We start from the raw sequence: 21148 nt of genomic DNA, 5'->3' as shown, positions 1-21148 counted from the left end.
CTATATAGGCAAATGTGACCTATGGACACTAAACCCCTAACAGTCAGTCGAGATCACGAAAACTGTTGAATAGCAACATTGGTACGAAACCGGCATGTCGTGTATTAGGTCTTCGCTGAACCTTTTCCAAATCCTGCTGTTCTTCAAAGAAACAAAGTGACTGGGAAATCACGCACTGTTGAAAACAAAAGAGATCCTTATAGAGATGCTTACTCGATATTACTCGACTGTTCGGGATTTATCCCAGGTAAAGAGATTTTGAAATAGATGATAAAGTTTTAAGAAGATGTTACTTTTCGACTGCAAAGGAATCGTGTCGTAGGCACCAATAACATTCAAAGAGCCGTTTGTATATAATATAAATATCACCCTGTGTGGGGTGCGATCATCTGACTAAAAACGTCTTATTTGTTTTCGTTGACAAATCTCATCCCGGGCAAGAATTCCTCAAATACCCCAACAGAGACAGTAATGTACAGTCTATAGCTACCGATCTAGTAGTATGCACCCATGACAGTTTTCAAGCCGTTTGTATATCCCCCCATGATGGGGTGCGATGTACACTACATTGGGGTGTGCACGTTAAAGATCCCACGATTGACAAAAGGGTCTTTCCTGGCAAAATTGTATAGGCATAGATACAAAAAAATGTCCACCACAATACCCGTGTGACTTGGAATAATAGGCCGTGAAAAAGTAGAATATGCGCCGAAATGGCTGCGATCTGCTGGTCGATGTGAATGCGTGATGTATTGTGTAAAAAATTCCATATCACACGGCATAAATAGATCCCTGCGCCTTGAGTCCGAGTCTGGAGATACGCGCGCGATATAAGACTTCATATAAAAACTCCTTGTCTGTTTCTGTAGACAAATCTCACTCCGAGCAAGATTTCCTCGAATGCCCCGACAAAGACAATCTAGCCTCTAGCTGCCTATCTTGTAGTATGCACCTATGACAGTTTTCAGGCCGTTTGTATATCCCCCCATGATGGGGTGCGATAATCTGACTCGTCTGATATTCTGACAACATTTCAACACAGATGTAGAAATTCTGCAGTGCCAGTAGAAATCTCACATAAGTTCGCACACATTCACAAAACCAACTCCGAGCAAGAATTCCTCACAGACAGAAGCAGTTTAGTCTCTAGTTACCTGTCTTTCAATAATTATGCACCTATTGCAGTTGACAAAAGTTATAAGTCGTTTGTATATATACATTGTATGGGGTGCGATATTCTGACAGAGGCCACGGTGTTAGTTTGCTTTATGCTGAAGAATCAACACACATAGGCCTTTACCCTACTGTATAAACTTGGCAAAAACGATACGCATAGAGAGTTAGATGACTGTGTGTTACGTACAAGTACAAGTATTAATTCCAAAGACAGTTATACTCAATTTCTGAGAACTAAACATAGATGTAGAAAATCCACAAGTAACCAAAACTCCATTACAAGTGAGAGAAAAAAATCCCAGAGAAGTTTATACTCACACTCAGCATAAATGTAGAAAATGCATGACAAGTTTTTTTTTTTAATGCATTACAAGTAAAAAAAAAAATTTAAAAATAAAAATTAAATTAAAAGTCACACAGAAGTTCATACTCACATTAAAACTCAGAATAGATGTAGGAAATCCTCACATAAGAAAATCCAATTACAAGTAAAAAAAATCCAACCGAAGTTCATAGACACAGACTGTGACAACTCAACACGGATTCACAAATCCAACTCGGAGCAAGAATTCCTCAATCCTCAAACACACAGACAGAAGCTAAACGAATCTTGTAGTGTGCATTTATGACAGCTTATTTTACTCTACAATACGTGTGTATACCTTGCCCTGTGTGGGGTGCGATAATCTGACTTAACCACCGTGTTTGTTTGCATTGACAGCGAATGTAGTGTTGGGTGTCATCGTAGCGACAGACCGAACAGAAGACTGACCGAGTCACAGACTGTAAATCGTTATCTGCCCGTTGTTACTGCTCGATAGAGTCACTGCGATTGTTTCGTCACGCCATGACGCTTGCCTTCAAATCAAGACGTGAACCTAAGCTCAAAGAACGCCGTCATATCATCGTAGCGTCAGCCAGAACTGACCGAGTCACAGACGGGCGCTGTGGCGGGGTGGTAAGACGTCGGCCTCTTAATCGGAAGGTCGAGGGTTCGAATCCCGGTCGCGGCCGCCTGGTGGGTTAAGTGTGGAGATTTTTCCGATCTCCCAGGTCAACTTATGTGCAGACCTGCCAGTGGCTTATCCCCCTTCGTGTGTACACGCAAGCACAAGACCAAGTGCGCACGGAAAAGATCCTGTAATCCATGTCAGAGTTCGGTGGGTTATAGAAACACGAAAATATCCAGCATGCTTCCTCCGAAAGCGGCGTATGGCTGCCTTAATGGCGGGGTAAAAACGGTCATACACGTAAAATTCCACTCGTGCAAAAAACACGAGTGTACGTGGGAGTTTCAGCCCACGAACGCAGAAGAAGAAGAAGAAGATCGATTTTTGTTAGAATTCCTGGTCCCTATTTAAAATTGCACGCTCAAAAACATACACTCTTTTGAAGTCTCGGATATCCGCATAAATATGAGTTTTGGTCGAACTCGGACGTCTCATGGTGCAAAGGAGAAAAATCCAATGTCCAATTGATACATGGCTTGTTATTCTCTCATGTGCCAGGAATGTTCCCCGCATATCCTTCGCGCACATGTCTTCTGCATTTAGAGCGCTTAGTTCCCTTTATTTCTCAGATCTTACAAAGAGCATGCATGTCAAATCATTTTCTCATGCTGCATTTTCTCGGTCAATGCCCGTTGTGTAAGTTTTTGTGGTGTGTGGGGGGCATTAGGTGCTAACATAATCAGACCCCAACATCGAGCTGTATAAACAAACACACTGATTTTTTTTTACTTAAAGAGGTCCTGGGGCTGAAGTGACCGAAGCGATTCTGGGTGCCACCCAAAAGGGTGATACACAGTCGCGGGGTCGGATGGGTTGAAATTGAGATTTGTTGTTTAGTTCAATCCATCAGACCCCGCGGCTTGTTCCTACCCAGTTGGGTGACACCCAGTTTGGCTTCGTGCATCTCAGCCCCTGACTTGCCGCAAATGCCAGTTACGTGTCTGTCTCTGTCTGCCTGTCGCTGTCTGTCTGTCTGTCTGTCTGTGTCTGTATGTGTGTCTGTATGTATGTCTGTCTGTCTGTCTCCCGGCCTCTCTCTGATATTCTTCCACATTGACCCATTGATGATTCATCGCAACCTCTGTGGTAATACAACTTTAAACTTTACTATCTTGGGTAAAGAAATTTGACGGACATGTTTTGCTTGTCGCTTTGTGCGGTCAAGTACTTTATCGTCGCGCTCTCAATGTGTGAGAGAAAGAGAGAGCAGCATGTGTGTGTTTGTGTGTGTGTGTGAGTGTGTGTTTATTTGTGTGTGTGTGTGTTTGTTTATTTGTGTGTGTGTGTGTGTCTGAGTGTATAAGTTTGTTTGTGTGTGTTTGTGTGTGTGTGTGTGTGTGTGATAACTACTTTTCCATACGTTTCTATATTTTGCAAATTAATTATATTAAAAAAAGCATATTAGTTGACAGAAAGCCTGATGCAACACACAACACAGGAAGCCTAAAGAAACACTGTGTGTGTGTGTGCGTGTGTGCGTGTGTGAGTGTGTGCGTGTATGTGTTTGCGTGTGTGTTTATGAGTGTGTACGTATGTGCTTGCGTGTGTTTGTGTGGGTGTGTATTTATGGATTTGTGTGCGTGCGTGTATGTCTGTATCTCTCTGTACGTGTACGTGTGTGTGTTTTATAAGCGAGTTTCGCATGTGTTGCGTGATGCACAAGTAAACGACACATGCAGGGAAAGCATTTCGTCCCTCGTGAGTAGAATAAGGTCTTGTACATGAGTGTGGAAGGAAAAGAGGTGGGGGGGGGGGGGCTGTGTGATTGTTGAGATTACATGTATTAATATTGGAGGCCTGAGGAGAAAGCTCTCCGTGTGTGTGTGTGTGTGTGTGTGTGTGTGTGTGCGGTACATTAATAGTTACTACATGGAGCAAAAAGAGATGAAGATAACAGAATGCTTTAATTTATTAACTTATTTCTCACACACCAACAACAACTCATTCAAATGTTTTCGTCACTTTTAATTTTAAAGCTGACAAAGTCAAAGAAAACGTCAAGTAAACAAATGCTGCACCACTTGACAATTTTAAGTTACAGTGATGTACATTTTAGTCGGTCTCCGGTCTCTGACCGATCCAATTTCCCCAGGACCTATAGCTTTTTTAACCCCAGCAGGACACAGGTCCGATTAACCTACAGAAGAAGTGGTCAAGGGTCCGATCGTTTTTGACAATGAAGCGGACATGCGGACTGTTCAATTTTCAAGAGGAAAGCTTGTTTCGGTTTTGCCAAGCGAAAGTAAACACTGCGTGAGGAAAGCTGGTTTTGGTTTTGCCAAGCGAAAGTATGCACTGCGTGTGACCAGTTTGTTGAGTGAACGAGGCACCATATGGGATCTGATTCTTTGAATTAATTTATCCTCAAGTTGGATCAAGAAGAAAAAAAGAAAACCGAACCCATATGGTGCCTCGAGTGCATTCATTGACTCAGCAATAAATCGTTTAAACCAATGGAAAACACGCTGTTGCTGCACCAGGACACAAGGAGAATCAAGAGATATGCGGCGAGAAAGTTGTTTTTTCAAAGCAAGAAAAGAGATTAGCAACAACTGTTCAAATAACTTTGAAATGTGATTCAATCATTTGAGTATCTAGTCATGACAGTCGCGGAAGGTGGACGAATTTAAACTGAAAAATCTTTTTAAATGTGGTTTTACGAGTCTTGTTTTTGTCCTATTGAAATTGCAATCTCAGGACACTGTGTCCTATTGATTTTCAGTCTTCAGGACAATTGTCCTAAAGGCTGCTAGAAAAATGTACATCACTGAGTTAATTAAATGGTTTTCTTCACCTGGTTTACAGAAGCAGAAACAAATTATACAAATGTCGCACATACATACACACACACACACACACACACAGCTTTCACAAAAGCACGCACAGAAGCACACATTCACACACAATTTCAATAAAATGATTTTCTTTGCTTGGTTTGCAGAATCAGAAACAAAATAATACAAAATGTCAAACACACACACACCCAGACACACACACATCTTTATGATTCAGTCACCTTCGGCATGCAGGACAGTTATCGCACATTTCATTTTTAGCAACAGTCTGAATCTTGGACGGCTTGGAAAATTGTTCTTCAGATAACTCTCCTGATTTCTTCAGTGATCTTACTTTCTCTCTAATATCTTTTAAGAGCTGGACATATTCAGCTTTTTCTCCTCTGTATAATCAGCTGAATGACTTCAGCTTTTGGTGAGGTTTTTTTTTACAATTTGGAGTGGGGTTTCTGGTTGTTATTTCTCAGAACCATGTTCATAAACTGCTATCAATTCCTCAAAAGGTGCCTCACTATCTTCCAAGTCAATGTATAATAGATTTTTTTCTTCTTTGAAATTCCTTGCGAAATATTTAGTTTTACATGTCTGTCATTTCTTAAGAAAGTTTCAAAATACCACCTTTCTGATGTAAGTGATCAATTGCAACACTCTTACATCAGGGATAAGAGAAAGGTATAAATATGTGCTTATTTTGGCTTTGGCAAACCTTATTATCTCCCTTTTGGCTACTTTCTCTTCTGACGTCTGCTTCCTTCCCACTGGAATCATGCTGTGTTTGCAGACATTTCTTCCTTTCGGCTGTCTTTTTCTCATCAATTTTTTTCCCCAAGAGAACTTTTCAACACTTTTTTTCCTCATTGCTGAGCTCTCGTTCCAGAAATGTCTGCTAAAGTCTCCCCTTTGATGCTCTGCACGCCCTGCTACCTGGCGCCAAAGAACTCGGCTGAGGATTTGCACTGTGCCCCCAGGCACTGCAGGTGAATAATGCGCAGGAATCCCGCCTTCGTTCCCACAGCAATCCACTCGCTGCTCGCCTTGTTGGGGTTAAAGTTCACCTGGTGAAATGACAGAAACATGGCTTGATGCATCATTTGATGATTCGATGTTCAGAAGTTAAAAGTAAATACACTAAATGGCAAGCAGCATAACACACACGCTGCACACGCTTTGATCTTTCTATCAACCCCCCCCACACACACACACATACACACACACACACACACAAGCACACACACACACACACACACACAAACAAAGCACATTCATGCATGTAAATAGGCAAACACACACACGCACGCACGCACGCACGCACGCATGCATGCACGCACACACACAAACACACACACACACACACAAACAGGCAGACAGACAGACAGACACACACACACACACACAAACACACAGACAGACAGACAGACAGACACACACACACACACACACACAGACCACACACACCCACACACACACACACACACACAGAATCAGTGCACTTACTGTGAACACATCTACTCCTTGATACGTGTTGAATGTTTGCCGACAAAACGCCTTCTCATCCTGTGCCTTCACCAAGTCCTTCGGTGCCTGTAACAAAGCACATTAGTATTTCTTTTCTTTTCCTTTACTACACCAAATTCGGGTCGCTTCCTCCCTTTGGAAATCTAGCAGCAACAAGAGCTGTGCTACCTAGGTGTGTGTGTGTGTGTGTGTGTTTAAGTCTCATCAGCAGCCAGCACTTATGTCAGAATGACTGAGGTTTCACCGCTGTAATGAAGATTATTATATTGAAGATTGATTGTAAGGCGCTTAGAACTATTTTAGGATTTGCGCCATAAAAATACCCTTATTATTATTATTATTATTTTCATGGGACATGGATACCAAATCTGAGTCTTCACATAAAGTTGACCTGTGTCCATTCTGGCCGACATTCGAACGCATAACCCTAGGATTACGAGTCCAGTGCTCTACCAACTGAGCTACCCAGCACCTTCCTGAAGTGAGACTTAGCTGTTTGCCTACAGGTGTGTCTGCTTTCACGAAAGTGCTGTTCACATGACAAATTTGCAACCAACTTTCATGAGATTTTTGTTAGAAAAAAGTCAGTTGAAAACCGCTGCCTAAATTCTGAGCTGCCACGCACACACACGATATACAAATCATGAAATTAGAAAATACAAGCAAAACTAACCTAACATAGAGATGAGAACAAGCATGCATTCTCTCTCTCTCCCCCCCCCCCCCCCCCCCTGCTCCCAAACTCTCAAATCTTGCTATCTGTAACAGGTAAGGAAGATATGAACCATACCTTGATGCTGCGGTCAACAAACTGGACTCTCAGACCACTGGGGGCATCGTCCTCCACACCCGACCTGCTGACTGAAAGGAGGGAAAGAGAAATGTTTTACAACAGTGAAGCTTGTCTGTGAAGCCTGTCCTTTATGGGACGAAGTCGACTTCACATACCTGACTACATGAAGCTTCCGGAACAAGAATTCGTCCCTTAATTAAACTACTTTCAGCATAGCTTCGCAAAGCCCAAGGGAATGCACTCTTCGGGTTCGAGTGATTTCTACCTCCATCTTGAATCAAAAAACACTCTTCTGGCAAAAAGAACAACTTCGTAGCAGAGCCACGGTGTAGCTTCGCATGTCAGAACTTGCAAAGCGAAGAAGTGGACACAGTACTTCGCCGTAGCTATCAGTTTTCGGTATAAAAGACTTCGAGAAGCTTCGCCAAGTCGACTTCGTGCTCACTTAAGGACGGGCTTCAACACATGCTCATAGACGAATTCCGAAAAAAAAACTTCGTCAAGTTTGTATGGGTTGTGAAGGAGTGAATGCCCTTGCTTTTTACTCGGACAAACATTGGAGGGGCCAATCACTAGCGAGGGGTGTGGGAAACATGTGGACAGGAGAACGTGTGAAGTTTTTTGCCAGAGTAAAAAGCAAGGGTATTTAGTCTTTCACAACCACTACAACCCCGACGGAGATATTTCCAAAAAATGTTCTGTATAATAAGGAATTGCAGACAAAATGGCATCTGTTGCGAAGATGAGGGTGCAAGGGGTCTGCGACAAGTTTGATCCTAAAAGCTGAAGTTTATTGATGAGTCTTCATGACATGCCAAGAATCATACAGTGGAACCCCCCTTTTAAGACCCCCAATTTAAGACCCCCCCCCCCCCCCCCCTTTTAAGACCATCTTTTCTCAGACTTTCTGTTCACAGCCTTTACCCCTATTTTAAGACTCCCTCCAATTTAGGACCTGATTTTCTAAGATTTTCGGAGGTCTTAAAAGTGTTTTTTTACAGTAATTATAAACGAGGGCTGGGTAATTGGATGGGGTATCTGACCGATGAATTACAATCACAGGGACTATTATGTATGTTTTAATGCCCTTGTTATCAGATGCTGGTCATGACTTTACGTTAAAAACCGTTTTCCTGTTGATTGACAATCACAATATTCACTCACCATTCTTGTCCTTTGGGTGGGTGGATAAGGATGTCGTAAACACAGGCTGCAACGAGAGAGAAGAACTTGTTCAAGGTCATGTAAGAGCAACTGTGCTGAGATCTGAGATTGGCTGTTTTCAGTATTGTTGATAACTTGTTCTGTTTGATTAAGGGTATTCAGCTGGTATTTCCTTGTTTTCACTACCTATTTTATTCATGTTTTTATTACTTAGTTAGTGGAAGAATTTTTTGTAATGTATGTTTGATGGTGTATGCTTTTGATTAAGTGTTGTTGACTATGAATGTAAATGTAAATGCTTGTATAACTGTGTTTTAATTTTAAATGTGTCAAGCGCAAAGAGCATAATTGTAAAGTTATGATGTTGCGCTATATAAATGCTAATTTATTATTTAAGTTATTGAGACATCCCAGTGCACTAAGGGATTTATAGAGCAAATCGAGAAAATTCATTATTGAACGAAGCGCATAGCGCTGAGTTCAATAATTATTTTCGAGATTTGCTCTATAAATCCCTTAGTGCACTGGGATTGTTTCAATAACGATATTGTCAGTACCGCCATAGAAAAAAGAAGATTCCAAACGCACATTTTGCAACGCGCATTTGAATAGGCATAACTGTGTGGTCAGGTCGTGTACAGTAAAGATCTACTTTTGTGTGGGGTGTCTCAAGTGTGTCGTGCTTTCGTCACACGCATTTTAATTTCTGTTGGTAAATTCCAGTGTAGCGTTAATCTGAACAGTGATGATCTTTCAGAGAGACCTCATTTGAACTTGGAGAAAGGACTGTGCTCTTCATTGTTTGCGATTCGAAACCTCCAGTCGAGCTTCGACGGATTGACTGTGCGGAGTGATTCCCCTTGAATTGACTCGAAACGGGACTCAACGGTTCGCACATTTTCAAAACAAATGTGGAATATTTCTCGTGTTGTATCTTCACTCATCGGGGAGTCTGATACTAAATATGAATGGTAAGAATGCTCTGAACCCTACACGTATTATATCCCCATCGTTTTTTCGTTCACATTTGCCCAACATGTTAATTTGCTGAGCGGGGTTAATGTCGTCTGCTACTGTGCTAGGCTACAGAGTCGATCGAGTCAGTCTTCCAAACTGGTCTAGCTGGTACGAATAACACTTGTGTTTTCTGTTAGCCGCTGGGAATTGGATACTAACTCATCATTTGGTAATGTGGATGATAAGCTACATGCCACTAACACGGCATATGAGAAGAATCTATGCAAGTCGGCGAAAATTAGATGAAACACAGCGGCTTCTATTTTTAGATCACTGGCACTGGCACAGGCACATGCAATCTGTCAGAAAAAAACCACTTCTGCTTTAATTGAGAAGCAGGGAATTTATGGTCATTTGGTATTGTGGAGAATATAAGCTACATGTCATTAATTAATTCTGAGGATGAGAGCACAGTCTTGCTTAGGCAAAGGGCGGAAGAATACGCTCTGTGGAAAAGTTAGCGCACTCCAAGAGTGCGCTAACAGTTTTAGCGCATCGCCATTAGCCAATCAACTGGTTCACATCAGTCATGTGACACCAGTACTTACTGACAATTATTTTTATTATTATTATTATTATCTATAAAGATTACATTGGAACCTCCGGTAACGACCTCTCCCAAGAACGACCCCTTCCTTGTTGAATTTTATGCGTGACTATAATTTATAACTGTGCAGATACTATTGCTGTTATTTTAACCACTATTGTAAGGGGCTGTGGCCTTAGACAATTAAAGATTTGTTCTTGTTCTTGTTCTTCTTGACCCCTTCCTTTTGCCGACCGAATTTCTCAGCACAGATTCTTTTTACACTGTAACTAACCTCCCAAGAACGACGCCCTCCTTTTTTGATGACCGACCGACCAACTTAGGGTCAATAACGACTTTGACCTTTTAACCAGTGAGATCAATAATGTACATGTAGTTATTGCCCTGTTTCAAGTCTAATTGAGTTTTAACTTGGCTTCTTTTCCAGAAAAGATAGATGTGCCAAGTTGAACTCTTGGGGAATTTTAGAGCTCACTCATTCATAATGAAATGCAGTCTTTCAGCATTGAAGAATCTTGATTTGAAAATACAATAAATACTTCAGTTATGTAACAGTGAACATTCTTAAAGCTGATATTTTCACCATAAAAATGCATGCATAAAAATTCATTCCTAGTCATAATCCATGCATGATGAAATGACAAACATACACACACACACACACACACACACACACACACACACACACACACACACACACACACAGAGAAACAGGGGCAGGGAGATAGCTCAGTCCGTAGCAGAGCTGGCACACAAAATATCACTCACAAAGCCTCTGCGTTTCTGTGTGATATTCTTGGCACGAAGGTTGTGAACAGGCCAACAGGTGGAGATGGAAAGAAGTCCGGTGTTGCTGGCACTCACAGTCACGTTGTACCAGTCACTGTAACCAACATCCTGCACACACACACACACACACACACACACACACAAAACAAACAGTTCACATTTTTGGCACAAAATTTCTGATTAAAGTTCTTCTTCTTCTTCTGCGTTCGTGGGCTGAAACTCCCACGTACACTCGTGTTTTTGCACGAGTGGAATTTTGCGTGTATGACCATTTTTACCCCGCCATTTAGGCAGCCATACGCCGAAGGGTGATAAGCCACTAGCAGGTCTGCACATAAGTTGACCTGGGAGATCGGAAAAATCTCCACACTTAACCCACCAGGCGGCCGCGGCCGGGATTCGAACCCTCGACCTTCCGATTAAGAGACCGACGTCTTACCACCCTGCCACAGCGCCCGTCTGTGATTAAAGTGAAACCCTCCTTTTACAACTTTCAAAAATCCAAGTAAATCAAGTCTTAACAAGGAAGGAGTCATGAAATGGGGGAAAATTTACAGAGAGTATGAACACAAATCTGAGAAAACAGGGTCTTAACAAGGAGGAAGTCTGAAATCAGGGTGTCTTACAATATTACCAAAGGAGAGAGAGAGAGAGAGAGAGAGAGAGAGAGAGAGAGAGAGAGAGAGAGAGAGAGAGAGAGAGAGAGAGAGAGAGAGAGAGAGAGAGAGAGAGAGAGAGAGAGAGAGAGGAGAGAGAGAGAGGGTAAATGTAAATTAAAAAAAATTTTTTTTTAAAAATTGTCCATGATCTGTTTACTATCCATTGAGTGTGAAGCTGAGAGAAAGAGTGAGACTGAAGGAAAACAATAATAACTTAATAAGAATTAAAATGATAATAAAAAAAATGAAAATAAAAAAAAACTTCCGATATAAAAAAAAAGGCACAATTATTAACAATTAACAATGTCTGATCTCCTAAAAAAAAGAAGAAATTAAAAAAAAATTAAAAATAAGGGGGTGTCTTAGAAAGGGTGTTTCCACTGTAGACGAATTCGGGAAATACCTCTAGTCGGGACTTGATGGGTTGTAATAAAGTTGCTTTTCCTAGTAAACATTGAATCAATTTCTGATCTCCCAGGTCAACTTATGTGCAGACTTGCTATTGGCTTATCTCCCTTCGTGTGCACACGCAAGCACAAGACCAAGTGCGCACGGAAAAGATCCTTTAATCCATGTCAGAGTTCGGTGTGTTATAGAAGCACAAAAATACCCAGCATGCTTTCTCCGAAAGCGGCGTATGGCTGCCTAAATGGCGGGGTAAAAACGGTCATACACGTAAAAATCCACTCGTGCAAAAACACAAGTGGACGTGGGAGTTTCAGCCCACAAACGCAGAAGAAGAAGAATCAAGCTAAACGTGACTTCTCCACACGAGGTCAATTGATCTGTGCACCGAAGGATGCGATCACAACCGCAATGCCGATTGTCAGGTCTGATGTGCTAATCTTTCAACGAAAAGAGTGTTTATGTTGAGTGGGGAGTTCAGAAAGCACATATCAGAGCTAAATTTACACACTAGCTGCGCCTTGATTTCTACTTTTTGATGAACAAAAAATCCAACTATTAAAAATCATGGACTAATTGGGTTTTGTCAGCACATGGCAGATCTTATCTAACCCAATCTAATCTAATCTTATCTTATCTTATATCAGTGTCTCACCCAGACGCCTGAAGCATGTCTATCCAGTCCTGTCACAGCTTCGTGAGCCGCTCTACCCAGGGTGGGACCTGTGGCTAGATCCACCCCGTACACAGCTCCAGAGTACCTGTACACACACACACACAATCATGAGATGAGCCGCTCTACCCAGGATGGGACTAGATCCACCCCGTACACAGCTCCAGAGTACCTGTACACACACACAATCATGAGATGAGCCGCTCTACCCAGGGTGGGACTAGATCCACCCCATACACAGCTCCAGAGTACCTGTACACACACACAATCATGAGATGAGCTGCTCTACCCAGGGTGGGACTAGATCCACCCCGTACACAGCTCCAGAGTACCTGTACACACACACAATCATGAGATGAGCCGCTCTACCCAGGGTGGGACTAGATCCACCCCATACACAGCTCCAGAGTACCTGTACACACACACACACAAAACTCCTGACACTGCTGCCAAAGGACCATTATAGGGGTGCGCTATAGGGAAACCCCCCTTTTACAACCTTCACAAATGTGAAAAAATCAGGTCTTAAAAAGGAGGGACCCCCCGCGGGTTAGGGGGAAGAATTTACCCGATGCTCCCCAGCATGTCGTAAGAGGCGACTAACGGATTCTGTTTCTCCTTTTACCCTTGTTAAATGTTTCTTATATAGAATATAGTCAATTTTTGTAAAGATTTTAGTCAAGCAGTATGTAAGAAATGTTAAGTCCTTTGTACTGGAAACTTGCATTCTCCCAGTAAGGTCATACATTGTACTACGTTGCAAGCCCCTGGAGCAAATTTTTGATTAGTGCTTTTGTGAACAAGAAACAATTGACAAGTGGCTCTATCCCATCTCCCCCCTTCCCCCGTCGCGATATAACCTTCGTGGTTGAAAACGACGTTAAAGACCAAATAAAGAAAGAAAGACAAAGGAGGGGAGTCTAAAAACTGGGGGTACATTTACAGAGGATATGAATAGGAAATAAAAAAAACCTAAGGTCTTAGAAAAAAGCGAGTCTTAAATTGGGGTGGGGGGGGGGGGGGGGGGTTCAACTGTACCGAGTATGGTAGAGACTTGTGAGATGCATCTTTAATGTCGGATAACTGCTCGACAAGGCCTTCTATAAAAAATAAAAAAAAATTAAAAAACCCAGAACACATGATTATGAAAATGGTAACCCCAAGTTTTGGCCGTAGTAAGCCGTCATTAAACGCTCTACACACTCCCACACACACAAACGCACACACACACATAGACACACACACACACACACAGACACATAGACACAGACACACACACTCCCACACACACTCCCATACACACACACATAGACACAGACACACACACACAGACACATAGACACAGACACACACACACAGACACATAGACACAGACACACACATAGATACAGACAGACACAGACACACACATAGACACAGACACACACATAGATACAGACAGACACACACACACACACAATAATACACACACTCCCACACACACTCCCATACACACACAGACACAGACACACACATAGACACAGACACACACATAGATACAGACAGACACACACACACACACAATAATACACACACTCCCACACACACTCCCATACACACACAGACACAGACACACACATAGACACAGACACACATATAGACACAGACAGACACACACACACACACAATAATACACACACTCCCACACACACTCCCATACACACACAGACACAGACACACACATAGATACAGACACACACATAGATACAGACACACACACACACACACACACAATAATACACAAACGCACACACACACACCATTCCCAACCAACCAACCAACCAACCAAACCCCTCCCCCCCTTTTCACTCACCTATGCCGCTGATCATCAGCGAAGACGAGACCATCCATCACAGCACAGCCGAAGGACGCAGAACGGATGGCGCCTCGCAAATCTCTATCCACCCCTATGCACCGTCAGAGATAAACAGAACACGTCCGCACTGTTAACAAGACAGACCTGGGAACCCCTGTTTTGCACTTGGAGTATTCTCAAACATCTCAGGAAGCCAGTATGTACTCGAAACAGCATTCGAACATCCATGATTCAAAAATGCTTCACACATGTCCGTTAAGTTTACCAATACATTTCAAACAAATGCTTCTTCCAATGTCAACTGACAAAAACTGTGCTCATGTGTCAAAATACTGGATCGGCTTCGGGATGGGCTTGTGAAGAAAAGTAGTCTAGGAATTTTTCTCGTATGTTTTTTCCACTGAACGTACTGATCGTATTCTAGACAATCATGTGTACAAAATACGTCAAAATCGTATGGGTTCCCAGGTCTGAAAAGGGATAATACCCCCCAAAAAAAGGCCCACAAATTGCTTCCAAAGTCATCCCACAAGATTCTGCGTTACAAATAATGTTACCACACAGGAGGATTGCCTTCACTTTGTAAAACGCAGCGTTTTAAAAGTTCAGTTGTATGGCATAGAATATGCAAAGAAAGAGCGCTCTTTGTGAGGTACGGATTGGAGCACTGAAATGACAACTTGCAATGTGCCCTTGATGTACACATGACTACACCACACACACACTGTTTGTATTTTGTTGTTGTTCTTCTTTGTTGTTTATTGAACGGTTAGTTTCCTGTTAAATTAAGTCACCCAGGACGTCAGCTGTTGAATAACTCTCACTTACTCTATTACACATGTTGTATAAATTTAGAGCGCTTACTTACCTTTATTTATCAGATCACATTTTCATTTTTCATTTTCATTTTCATTACTTTATTGTCCCATCGCTGGGAAATTCGGGTCGCTTCCTCCCAGTGGAAAGCTAGCAGCAACGGAGTCGCGCTACCCAGGTGTCTGCGTGTTTAGGTGTATTCAGCCACCTGCACTTATGGCAGAATGACCAAGGTCTTTTACGTGCCATTGTGATGACACGGGGGTGGGACATGGCTTCCGTCTCTGGGTCTGCACATAAAGTTGACCCGTGTCCGCCCCGGCCCGAATTCGAACCTGCGACCTTCCGATCACAAGTCCAGTGCTCTACCATCTGAGCTACCGGGCCCCACACACAACAAGAAGAGCAAACGCTCGATCGAGTCACTTTCGCAGTTCTGAATATTATATGAGGCATCAGATGGACAGGAAGAAATTGCTATTCACAACACAATACAGATGTAAATAATTTGATGTAAAGAATAATCCTATAAAGTTTGAATCAAATCCGATGAATAGTTTCAGAGATATGATATTTCAATTTTTTTCCTTCAAGACATACCTGTGACCTTGAAAAAGGTCAAAGGTCACCAAAGCAGACGTCAAAGTGTAGAGGTCACTGGGAGTCACGTTCACATAAAATTTGAGCCCGGTCACTTTTATAGTTTCCGAGAAAAGCCCAACGTTAAGTTGTGTGTTGCCGAACAGAAAAGGCTAGTTATCTCCCTTGTTTTTCTGATAACGTTCGTAAAAGGCTACAGATGTAAATACTTTGATGTAAAGAATAATCCTACAAAGTTTCAATCACATCCGATGAACTTTGTCAAAGATATAAAATGTCTAATTTTTCCTTTGACGCTGACCTGTGACCTTGAAAAAGGTCAAAGGTCAACGAAACCATCGTTAAAGTGTAGAGGTCATTGGAGGTCACGACTAAACAAAATATGAGCCGGATCGCTTTGATAGTTTCCGAGAAAAGTCCAACGTTAAGGTGGTGTCTACGGACGGCCGGCCGGACGGACGGCCGGCCGGACAGACTAACACTGACCGATTACATAGAGTCACTTTTTCTCAAGTGACTCAAAAAACTAAAAAACTTTTCAAGCCAGTGTATTTCCTTACAGGGCAGAATTGAAAGATACGTGGAGGTGTTTTGGGCGTCCCAGATTTTGAGCCAGCCGTCCAGTCCCCCGGTCAGAAAGTTGGTCGGGTCAGTCCAGCTCCAGTCGATGGTCAAAACGGCCGTGGTGTTGGCATGAAATGTCCGCACCGGGCTCAGTGTATTTCCTGACAGACCCTCGCGCGGTGATGTAGACAGGTGCCAAATATGTACGAATCCTGTCCACACAAAAACACAGAAAGAGACATTATTATGGTCAAAACGGCCGTGGTGTTGGCATGAAATGTCCGCACCGGGCTCAGTGTATTTCCTGACAGACGCTCGCGCGGTGACAAGGATAGGTGCCACAGATATACAAAGCCTGTCAGTTTAAATGTGAACTGAAATAATGCATCTGTGGGTAAAAAATGTAATGATCAACTAGTTATCACAATCGTTTGAAGGAAGAAGATCATGATCACATTGCTAGCGGCATCCAGAAAACGCTCATATCATTCTGGATCATTGACTGACCCCGACATGGACCTAACAAAGTAAAACTCGACTTTACAACCCCTCATTGTAACAACAGATTTTTTGGTTACATTTTCAAAGTAGTTAAAGAGAGGTACCACTGTAATGACACCTGTGGGTACAGGGTAACCTCTCTTTAAAGAGAGGTACCACTGTAATGTCACCTGTGGGTACAGGGTAACCTCTCTTTAAAGAGAGGTACCACTGTAATGACACCTGTGGGTACAGGGTAACCTCTCTTTAAAGAGAGGTACCACTGTAATGTCACCTGTGGGTACAGGGTAACCTCTCTTTAAAGAGAGGTACCACTGTAATGACACCTGTGGGTACAGGGAAACCTCTCTTTAAAGAGAGGTACCACTGTGGACTGGGTGGCCAAGTGGTAACGCACTTGCGCTCGGAAGCGAGAGGTTGCGAGTTCGACCCTGGGTCAGGGCGTTAGCAATTTTCTCCCCCCTTTCCTAACCTAGGTGGTGGGTTCAAGTGCTAGTCTTTCGGATGAGACGAAAAACCGAGGTCCCTTCGTGTACACTACATTGGGGTGTGCACGTTAAAGATCCCACGATTGACAAAAGGGTCTTTCCTGGCAAAATTGTATAGGCATAGATAAAAATGTCCATCAAAATACCCGTGTTACTTGGAATAATAGGTCGTGAAAAGTAGGATATGCGCCGAAATGGCTGCGATCTGCTGGCCGATGTGAATGCGTGATGTATTGTGTAAAAAAAATTCCATCTCACACGGCATAAATAAATCCCTGCGCCTTAAATATGTGCGCGATATAAATTGCATTAAAAAAATTTTTTTTTTAAAATCTTTGCGCTTAAAACTGTACCCACGGAATACGCGCGATATAAGCCTCATATTGATTGATTGATTGATTGTAATGACACCTGTGGGTACAGGGTAACCTCTCTTTAAAGAGAGGTACCACTGTAATGACACCTGTGGGTACAGGGTAACCTCTCTTTAAAGATCTTCAAGTATCTTTCTTTCTTTCTTTATTTGGTGTTTAACGTCGTTTTCAACCACGAAGGTTATATCGCGACGGGGGAAGGGGGGAGATGGGATAGAGCCACTTGTCAATTGTTTCTTGTTCACAAAAGCACTAATCAAAATTTGCTCCAGGGGCTTGCAACGTAGTACAATATATGACCTTACTGGGAGAATGCAAGTTTCCAGTACAAAGGACTTAACATTTCTTACATACTGCTTGACTAAAATCTTTACAAACATTGACTATATTCTATACAAGAAACACTTAACAACTAAACAAGGGTAAAAAGGGAAACAGAACCCGTTAGTCGCCTCTTACGACATGCTGGGGAGCATCGGGTAAATTCTTTCTCGTCCCAACCAATATGGGACTCCCCCTAACCCGCGGGGGGTTCCAATTATCTGAGAAAATAAAGTTAAACAAGTCGAGTAAGGCGAAATTACTACATTTAGTCAAGCTGTGGAACTCACAGAATCAAACTCAACGCACTGCATTTTTTCACAATGACCGTAGTCCACCGCTTGTGCAAAACGGAGTGAAACTGACGAGCCTGTTTAGCGCGGTAGTGGTTTCGCTGTGCTGCATAACACGCTTTTCTGTGCCTCTCTTTGTTTTAACTTTCTGAGCGTGTTTTTAATCCAAACATATCATATCTATATGTTTTTGGAATCAGGAACCGACAAGGAATAAGATGAAATTGTTTTTAAATCAATTTCGGAAATTTAATTTTAATCATAATTTTTATATTTTTAATTTTCAAAGCTTGTTTTTAATCCGAATATAACCTTACCTTATTCCCTGGGAGTAAGCACAGTGTTACAGAGCTTGCTGTTTTCAATCCCCACTGAACTGCCATCACTCCAATGCCTACTTTAGGCTTAGACAGACCTGGGAACCCCCGTTTGTACTTGGGAGTATTCTCAAACAAACTTGGCGTATTTTCAGAAGAAAAAAACGAGTGTACTCCACGCAACATTTGAACATCGAAGATTCAAACATGCTTCACACTCAGATGCGTCTGATGCATCGTTGATTAAGTTTAACCATACATTTATTTAAAACAAATGCTCCTTTCAATGTTTAAAGACAAACGCTGTAATCGTTGATCAAATGCTGAGTGACAAATTTATGTTTAATCATTAAAATAAACAGTACCCCAGTAATTAGACAGGAATGACAGGGATGACAGGGATGACAGGAATGACAGGGATGACAGAGATGACAGGTATGAAAGGGATGACAGGAATAGGGATGACAGGGATGACAGGGATGACAGGGATGACAAGGATGACATGGATGACAGGGATGACAAGGATGACAAGGATGACATGGATGACAGGGATGACAGGGATGACAAGGATGACATGGATGACAGGGATGACAGGGATGACAGGAATGACAGGGATGACAGGGATGACAGGGATGACAGGGATGACATGGATGACAGGGATGACATGGATGACAAGGATGACAAGGATGACATGGATGACAGGGATGACAAGGATGACAGGGATGACATGGATGACAGGGATGACAGGGATGACATGGATGACAAGGATGACAGGGATGACAGGGATGACAGGGATGACATGGATGACATGGATGACAAGGATGACAAGGATGACATGGATGACATGGATGACAAGGATGACATGGATGACAGGGATGACAGGGATGACAGGAATGACAGGGATGACATGGATGACAGGGATGACAAGGATGACATGGATGACATGGATGACAAGGATGACATGGATGACATGGATGACAGGGATGACAGGGATGACATGGATGACAGGGATGACAGGGATGACAGGGATGACATGGATGACATGGATGACAGGGATGACAGGAATGACAGGGATGACAGGGATGACATGGATGACAATGACAGGGATGACAGGGATGACAGGGATGACAGGGATGACAGGGATGACAGGGATGACAGGGATGACAAGGATGACATGGAATGACATGGATGACATGGATGACAAGGATGACATGGATGACAGGGATGACAAGGATGACAGGGATGACAGGAATGACAGGAATGACAGGGATGACATGGATGACATGGATGACAGGGATGACAGGGATGACAAGGATGACAGGAATGACAGGGATGACATGGATGACAAGGATGACAAGGATGACAGGGATGACAAGGATGACATGGATGACAGGGATGACAAGGATGACAGGGATGACAGGGATGACATGGATGACAGGGATGACAGGGATGACAGGGATGACAAGGATGACAGGGATGACAGGGATGACAGGGATGACATGGATGACAGGGATGACATGGATGACAGGAATGACAGGGATGACATGGATGACAAGGATGACAGGGATGACAAGGATGACAGGGATGACAAGGATGACAGGGATGACAGGAATGACAGGGATGACATGGATGACAAGGATGACAGGGATGACAAGGATGACATGGATGACAGGGATGACAGGGATGACAGGGATGACATGGATGACAAGGATGACATGGATGACATGGATGACAGGGATGACATGGATGACAAGGATGACAGGGATGACAGGAATGACAGGGATGACATGGATGACAAGGATGACAAGGATGACAGGGATGACAAGGATGACATGGATGACAGGGATGACAAGGATGACAGGGATGACAGGGATGACATGGATGACATGGATGACAAGGATGACAAGGATGACAGGGATGACATGGATGACATGGATGACAGGGATGACAAGGATGACAGGGATGACAGGGATGACAAGGATGACAGGGATGACAGGGATGACATGGATGACAAGGATGACAGGGATGACATGGATGACAGGGATGACAAGGATGACAGGGATGACAAGGATGACAAGGATGACAGGGATGACATGGATGACATGGATGACAAGGATGACAGGGATGACATGGATGACATGGATGACAGGGATGACAGGGATGACAAGGATGACAGGGATGACAAGGATGACAGGGATGACATGGATGACAAGGATGACAGGGATGACATGGATGACAGGGATGACAGGAATGACAGGGATGACATGGATGACATGGATGACAGGGATGACATGGATGACATGGATGACAGGGATGACAGGGATGACAAGGATGACATGGATGACAAGGATGACAAGGATGACAGGGATGACAAGGATGACATGGATGACAGGAATGACAAGGATGACAGGGATGACAGGGATGACAAGGATGACAGGGATGACAGGGATGACATGGATGACAAGGATGACAAGGA

The 21148-nt window shown here is 42.9% G+C and overlaps 1 protein-coding gene across 2 annotated transcripts in view; it reads right to left on the bottom strand.

Moving 5' to 3' along the window:
- Nucleotides 1-4134: 4134 nt before the first annotated feature.
- The window catches only part of LOC138979688 (uncharacterized), a 43836-nt gene continuing 26822 nt past the window's right edge, over nucleotides 4135-21148 (bottom strand). Inside the window, exons 13-20 of one of the 2 annotated variants that reach the window (XM_070352406.1) lie at nucleotides 16375-16590; nucleotides 14396-14489; nucleotides 12526-12631; nucleotides 10786-10914; nucleotides 8454-8499; nucleotides 7287-7357; nucleotides 6476-6562; nucleotides 4135-6036 (exon numbers count right to left, since the gene is read on the bottom strand). In XM_070352406.1, the coding sequence (XP_070208507.1) occupies nucleotides 5902-6036; nucleotides 6476-6562; nucleotides 7287-7357; nucleotides 8454-8499; nucleotides 10786-10914; nucleotides 12526-12631; nucleotides 14396-14489; nucleotides 16375-16590 (884 nt within the window). In that variant the 3' untranslated portion in view covers nucleotides 4135-5901. Of the gene's footprint in view, nucleotides 6037-6475; nucleotides 6563-7286; nucleotides 7358-8453; nucleotides 8500-10785; nucleotides 10915-12525; nucleotides 12632-12796; nucleotides 12876-14395; nucleotides 14490-16374; nucleotides 16591-21148 lie in introns of those variants that run through there. The other variant, XM_070352407.1, reaches the window with a different exon arrangement.

Source organism: Littorina saxatilis, linkage group LG11 (genome assembly GCF_037325665.1).
Source record: "Littorina saxatilis isolate snail1 linkage group LG11, US_GU_Lsax_2.0, whole genome shotgun sequence".
Taxonomy (NCBI): Eukaryota; Metazoa; Mollusca; class Gastropoda; order Littorinimorpha; family Littorinidae; genus Littorina; species Littorina saxatilis.
The sequence above is the reverse complement of the archived record's forward strand: the minus strand, read 5'-3'. Positions and strand labels throughout refer to the sequence as shown.